Below are 1016 nucleotides of genomic sequence, written 5' to 3' on the forward strand. Positions count from 1 at the left end.
CGCCGCCTCCTCGACAATTCCTTCAGAGGAGCCTTCTCGCCCTTTGCACGAACCAGGAGCGGGTCTGGTTTGTCTCTTGTCAGCGGGCATTCCATTGTTTCAACGTTTCCACGTACATCTTGCGACTTTTGCCATCTTGAGACCACCGCCAGGTCTTCGTCATCTCTCCAAGGTTCGCAGAGGCTGTATAGCGTCGAAACGGGTTCCAAGTCGCACAATTCGCTCCGCGTGTTTGCACATCATCCTCGGGGCGCACAAAGGACAGCATAGACGGTGAAGAAGCTTCAAGACTGGGTTGTCACCGCTTTAGTCGAGTCCAAAACCTCTTCTCTCCTCACCACATCAACTAAACATTATCACCGAAACACAACCACCATGGACGGCATGGACGGCATGGACATGGGCGGCCAAGACGGCTCATCAGCCTCCAACTCGACCATGACGATGCTCATGGCCATGGTCTTCCAAACCAACATCCGAACGCCCCTCTACGCAAACTCGTGGACGCCGCACCACGCCGGCGCCTACGCGGGCACCTGCATCTTCCTCATCGCCCTCGCCGTCATCGCCCGCCTGCTCGTGGCCTTTAGGGCTCGCCAGGAGCGCATCTGGGCCGACCAGGACGCCCACCGGCGCTACGTCGTCGTCAACGGGAAGGAGCCCGTCGCCGAGCGCCTGTCGAGGGACTCGGACGCCAAGGGCGCGACAATGGTGATTTCGGAGAACGGGGTCGAGGAGAGGGTCGTCGTGGTGGAGAAGAAGGATGCTGCGACGAGGCCGTGGCGGTTCAGCGTCGATCCGGTGCGGGCGGCCTTGGATACCGTCATTGTTGGTGTTGGATACCTGCTGTGAGTGTTTCTCTTTTACAAGTCCGTAAAGGACTGTAGCTGACATGGATGTCTTGTAGCATGTTGGCTGTCATGACCATGAATGTCGGATACTTCATGTCCGTCCTCGGCGGCACATTCCTGGGCAGCCTCCTCGTCGGCCGCTACAGCGAGGTTTACCACCACTAA

The 1016-nt window shown here is 58.4% G+C and overlaps 1 protein-coding gene across 1 annotated transcript; it reads left to right on the plus strand.

The window, feature by feature from the left end:
- Positions 1 to 375: 375 nt before the first annotated feature.
- On the plus strand, positions 376 to 1016 carry CCMA1212_008396 (uncharacterized protein; the record flags this gene model as incomplete). The annotated part of the gene is made up of 2 exons (XM_073705530.1): positions 376 to 848; positions 908 to 1016. 2 exons carry the CDS (start codon positions 376 to 378, stop codon positions 1014 to 1016), a joined length of 582 nt encoding a protein of 193 aa, XP_073555868.1.

Source organism: Trichoderma ghanense (genome assembly GCF_004382785.1).
Source record: "Trichoderma ghanense strain CCMA-1212 chromosome Unknown scaffold_12, whole genome shotgun sequence".
Classification (NCBI taxonomy): Eukaryota; Fungi; Ascomycota; class Sordariomycetes; order Hypocreales; family Hypocreaceae; genus Trichoderma; species Trichoderma ghanense.